The sequence below is a fragment of the Toxotes jaculatrix genome, chromosome 16, assembly GCF_017976425.1.
Source record: "Toxotes jaculatrix isolate fToxJac2 chromosome 16, fToxJac2.pri, whole genome shotgun sequence".
Classification (NCBI taxonomy): Eukaryota; Metazoa; Chordata; class Actinopteri; family Toxotidae; genus Toxotes; species Toxotes jaculatrix.
The window spans coordinates 20,244,049-20,250,048 of record NC_054409.1 but is presented as its reverse complement, the minus strand read 5'-3'; the positions used below and the strand labels follow the sequence as shown (position 1 = coordinate 20,250,048).

Genomic DNA, 6,000 nt, shown 5'->3' with positions numbered 1-6,000 from the left:
GAATATGTCCTGATTTTATTTTCCATTGTAGCACCTCCTGTATTTATGAATGTAAACACCCTCTGGACCACCCCAAATACTGTACATACACATAGACAAACTTAAACTGCTCTCCTCTGCACATCAAAAAAACTGTAAACTTGGCTTCAAATTTATATACACTTTAAAAAAAAAAAAAAGTTTCCATCACTCTGTGGTGTGTGACCTTTTAATCGGTGACTCAAATCCGTAATCATTAGATACGGGTTAAATAATGAGTGGGCTCTGCTCACCTTTTTTACCCTACCCACAAACTTCCTCATCTTATTCCTTCCAAAACTCTGTTAGGCAGCTTTTGCTTCAGGCTGCCCGATCCTAATTCAATTACTCACAGCCTTAATCACTGATCCTGTTAAATGACCCTTATGTGGATTGTAAGTTGGATAGCTATGCAGCCCAGCCATGTCGCAGGACTTTTTTGGGCCAGCAGTACGGTAACCCTCTCACCCAGGAGCTGGCATGAACTTAAGTGTGACACCTACGGACCAGACTGTCTCATTCTGCACCTAGTTCATAAAAACATGCTCTTGTCAAAAATGGGCCGAACCACTGTGAATAGACAGTGACGCATCCTGGTCAACTGCCATATTCACTGATAACACCTACCAGTACAACTGACCAGTATTACACACTGAAATAGTGGGATGAGTTGTGTGGAGAAGCAGTCACCCAGAGGGTCGATTTTTTTTTTTTTTTATGAGTGGGATTTAAAACACACACCAAAAAAAATGGGTGAGTGATAAAATTTAAATGTTACTAAAACAGAAAATCTGAAACATGAGGGACATTAGAGGGAAGTACCTAAAGTAGCATAAACACAAGAGTGATATAAGACAAGATTTGTGCAATAGAAAATAATGTCTAGTGTCCCTGAAGCAAGACCCTCAAACGCACATTAAATGCCTCCAACCTGCTGAGCAGAATAAAGGAAAGGGGGAACATTGACATTTAGCCCTCTAAAGTAAATGGAAGGTGGAAAGGAAGCTTACTGCTAAGATGATAATCTAATGAAGTGTAATTGTTCTCTGTGTCACTACATCACAGCGTTGGCCTATACACTCCGCTTCCCTTTGTGCTTTTACACCGAGAGCCGTGAGCTCACCTCGCAGGCTGAGGGCGCCTGCAGACCCTCGGGACTCCGGTGGCTAATGGAGGTGGAGGTGCGAGATAGGGAGTGGTCAGGCTCACTGAGCACCCCTGCAGCCGGTCTCATTTCATGCTCTTTGGCCCCCTTTACCCTGGCCTCAGAGTTAAATGTCAATCAGGAGCACAGGAGGGACTGGCACAGTGGAGCGGTGGGTCCCGCCATGCAAACAGGTCGACCCCGCCGTTTGAAAGCGCCATGAGACATAGAGAGAGCAGGGAGAAAGCAACAGAGAGGAGGGAGAGTTTAGGGAGTGAGACCTTCACTGTCATGGTGATAGGACAGAGGGATCTTAAAAGGCAAGCAGCTGTGCTTTCCAAAAGCCAGGGCTGCCGCCCTGTAGTGCTCCAAAGAGCAGCGCAACAATGCCTGTCTCAGCACATAAATAATTCCTGTGAGTAAATGTGTGTGTATGCATGCATGAATGTGTACACACTTACTTACAATACGCGTGTGCCCTTTCTTATATAAATCCTACCGTCTATATATACCTCTGACACTGGGGGAAACCTGTGTGCTTGTTTTAAATGTTAAAGAATTGTGTGTATATGTACCTTTAATTTTTTTGTGTGCATTGGAAAGAACCATGCAGCTCTGTTTGTTTTTTCCATGGCTCCTGTCAACGCCCCCATCTAATTTTCCCGACCTTGTCAACATGTGTTTGTTTCTGGCAGTGACAGAGTGATCTATTCTCATGCAGTATTGAGTAGGTTATGACCTAGACATCTTGTCCTCTTCGTCTAACGCCTCCCCATCTTCAGTCTCCACTGACTTGTGTCCAACCTCCACACTGATACCTCTAGCCGTCCGTTTTAATTCCACCATGAAAAGCCCACCTGAAAAATCACTCTATTGTATGTTAACAAAGGGGCCAAAGATAGAGGACCCAGATTGTTGTGGAGATATTTTTCCCTCCTTCTCAGTTAAATGTATTCAGTCATTTAAGCCTCACTGATCCCCTCCCTCTTTCTCCAACTCTCAGATGTGAGAGAGACGGAGGGCCCTGACCGCTGGCCAAGGTTAACAGAGCCTTAAACTGTGTTTGAGCTCTGCATCACACGCCCACCACCGCAGAGATCAAACACTGTTCTTCTCCCAGCTCCCACTGACAACTCTCAGCTAACTGAACTGTCTAGCTTCTCCTTTCTTTGCCCTGTCTGCCGTGAACTGTCTCCAGCCCACAGCAGACCTGATCAGACTCTAAGCCCGATGTGAAACTTCCCAGTGTGAACCAGTATGAACCTTCCCACATTCATTATGCATTTCGATCCTGAGTATTTGAGCATGGTGATTGATTGATGCCCGATTGCTGTTTCGATGGTCTGTTTCAGTTTGGGAGAGTCATTCACTTAAGCCCCAGAACGAAGTTGCTATAAAGTTCATGTTCTATGTAACATGTTCATATAAAGATTTACTTAATGTGTTTTTATTGACTTTTCTCATAGGCATTGCCATAGTCTAATCCAAATTCCTGTTATCAGATCAACTTCATTGCTTCTCATCAAGAAAACAGCAATTACATCATTGTATTGCCAGATTCTGTTACTTTAAGCTAATCCTTCTTAAATTACATTTCATCAGCACTCCCGATGCTTTCCCATACATACATTGATATGTATAAACCACCACAGGGTGCTGAGAAAGCTGAGCTTCAGGCTACTGAAATGATCAATAGTTCATGAGCACCACTGTGTGGCACAACGTAGAATGGCAGCGTTTGGTTTGTACTGAGGTGTGTAGCCTACAGACAGCAGCAAAGAGCTAACCTGCATGACCGTGATACATGTGTGATTTGGATTTGTCAATCATTTGCCAGACTGAGTGCGGTCACATGTGGGGGCAGACACGTCTCATCGTTACTGTGTATATTTTCCGTCCCGCTTCCTTAATAGAGCTAACAAGCCTTTTGTCTTTAATGGCAGAGAGGTTCACGCTGCCTCGAGAAGCCAATATTTTGAAGCCAAACTGTGTTCGTTGACCTTTGAGTTAGACAACTGCTAGGCTGATTCAAATTACAGTACTGGCAGGCTGAATGTAGCCTGTCAAGGAACGCTAAGACAGGCGCGACAGACCTAGTCTGATTGTGCTGTGAGGCCCGTCCTGTCCTGACAAGTCTACCACTGCTTAGGAGTTCATTGTCTTCCATCTGTGACTTTATCGTAGCCTCGGGGAAGGTATTTCACTCCTTCCACTCCTTCCCCTCCACCACACACGCCCACACACTCTCCCTAGCACACATACAAACAGCGAGCACTTTGCACTTGTTATATGGGTGTGGTTTCTGCTGTGCAAGCAAGAGCACAAGGGAGTAGGCATAATGACAGCCAGGGTAAATATGAACCCTTGAGTGTCAAGGCCTCCGTCTGATAACATGATTAAATACAGTTGATGATGAGGTAAACTGCACAAGACACGAAAGAAGTCTCCAACCATATATAATGAATTCCTTTATCTCAGTATTCATATACAGTATATAATATACACAGCTCTGCTTTCATGAGTGCACTGCAGGCGTACAAGCTGACCCAGATCACAAAGAGAATGCAGATTACTCTGTCAGTCAGATCAGTTATTCATAAGAAGATGTCAAGGCGTACCTGCTTTGTCTTGATATGCCAGGGACATAATCTAGGTGGCTGCTCCTTAATGGGTAGGATAATGTTCAGCACTAAGTAGGCAAAAGCCATAGTCAGCAGTTTACTGAAATCAGGGTTAAATCAAAAGTCATCCTTCTCCCTCTCTTCTGCTTCATTTCTTTAATTTTCCTGTCATAAGAACAAGAGGTGGGGAGTGGTAGATAGGAGAAAAAAAGGCAGCTACATTTTCTGCATCCAGCGAGGGTTTCACTATGCCCAACAGGGGGCTCCGTGCTTCCACTGAAGTTGCATATGGCTTTAAGTCAAACTAAACTTCAAAATTTACCAGTATATTTCCAGATGAGATGTATTTTTCATCAAAAGGCTGTAATTTCTCAGCTTTTCCTATAGTAATGTTAAAGGTGTCCATATGAATGCTATGTGTGAATGTTAATCCATCACAAAATGTGATGGGTTAACATTCCACCTTTATGGAAATAAGCGCAGGAAACAGAGCGAATTTAATGAGGTTTGTTGTTGTTCATGCCGTCATCTCCTAACACCCTGAAAAAGCTCACATATTAAGGAAATGACTCAAAAGTCTCATGCTGTCTTATCAGCGTGAGCAGTGCATGAGGAAATGCCTTGACCATGGAATGTGGGTGCACAAAAGTAGACTAGCCTTGATGCTAACTTGTAGAAGGTACAGAGGGAGGCTGTGAGGGGCTTGGATCTGGCTCAAGAAAAACTGTATTGACTAAAACAATATTCTTAGAAAGAAGATGTAGTAGAGCAATTACTCCGCCGGGAAGACACTGTACAGTGTGCCAAGGTAGTTTCTGAGGATAGAAAGTTTAAATTGGTGTATGCAGAGAGAAAGAAAACATTTTACTGGGAAAATGTTGGAATATGGACTTTAGAGAAATAACCTAAGATGCAGAATTCAGGTAGCCAAGAACCTCAACATGTGGCTGCCTGATATTGTCCTGTAGAGCTTTGTATGTGAACATGAGATGAGAATATTGAAATATTTAGCACATAAAAGAGAAGTGGCGGTAAGCCATTTGAGAGCATTTGCCTGTGTTTTGGCCTTAGGTTGTGACCTAACAAAAAAGACATACATTGCTTACTGGTGCCATCCTTACACAAAGTCATGTGTTTTGCATTTGCATAAATACTAAATGTTAACCTAGAAAGATAGGCTATAGCAGTGTTACAGCAGTCACTTCACAAAAATTAAACAAAAACAAAACAAAATGCAACTAAAGGCTAAATCATATACAATAACTATAAAGACCAAATAAAATAGAAAAAAAAGAATAAAAAAAGTATCATAGCTGTACTATACTATGTTAGAAATTCCTAAAAGACTGTTCAGTAAGGTTAGGATTGTCTGTGGATGTTTAACAGATTTAACTGTACATTGAACATACTGTTTGTCTAATGTATGAATCATTTACACAGTTATACACGGTAACAGCATGTACTGTGCAACACTAGCAAGCCCCGTGTAAATCAGTGGCCCCACCAATGCAGTGCAAACAGACAAACACTCGGGTTTGTTACAACTCTTTGAATTGAAATTGAAACACGCCCATTCCCTTGTTGACAGAATGACTAATTCCTCCCGCAGGGGGGCGCTGTTATACTGACTGAATGCTCCCTGCTCGAGTCTAGGTTCAAGACACTAGCGTGTGTGTGTATGGCTTGTGTGTGTGTGTGGCTTGTGTGTGTGTATATCCAGTGAAAATCACCCGGAGACGGACTGAGACAGTTTTTGACCGTACCAATGTGTGTGGCCTATAAATATATCACGTTAACCTCGGCGGAATCATCTCATGGACACAACAGTATATCGAAAATGAGGGAATAATCGGAGGAGACACACGGCGAGGCTCGTCTGTAGCTAACGTTTTGTTGAACTGCGAGTGGGATCACAGCTGCTGGCTACGAAAATGTCGGGAAAAATAGAGAGCAAGCAAGGTAAGTCCCTGCCCGGCTAGACTCAACCACACCACTCCACCTCGGGATACTGTATAACGGTATTCCTCACATGGGGCACGGACGGATCAAATTTGGGGTCTGTGGGCTGATACGTGCGGTAAATGGGGCTCCAGATAACGAACGTGTTCGGCGTAAATGGTGGTTTAATTGGGCCTTTATGGATTGTTCTTTTCTCGGCTATCCAGTTTAAATAAAGCGTCACCGTATCAGCTAGCTGGAATTAGCGGGACCAAATGG

The 6,000-nt window shown here is 43.3% G+C and overlaps 1 protein-coding gene across 1 annotated transcript in view; it reads left to right on the top strand.

Moving 5' to 3' along the window:
* Nucleotides 1-5,472: 5,472 nt before the first annotated feature.
* The window catches only part of rapgef1b (Rap guanine nucleotide exchange factor (GEF) 1b), a 38,305-nt gene continuing 37,777 nt past the window's right edge, over nt 5,473-6,000 (top strand). The window contains exon 1 of the mRNA XM_041058495.1: nt 5,473-5,742. Within this exon, the coding sequence (XP_040914429.1) occupies nt 5,715-5,742 (28 nt within the window). The 5' untranslated portion in view covers nt 5,473-5,714. The remainder of the gene's footprint in view (nt 5,743-6,000) is intronic.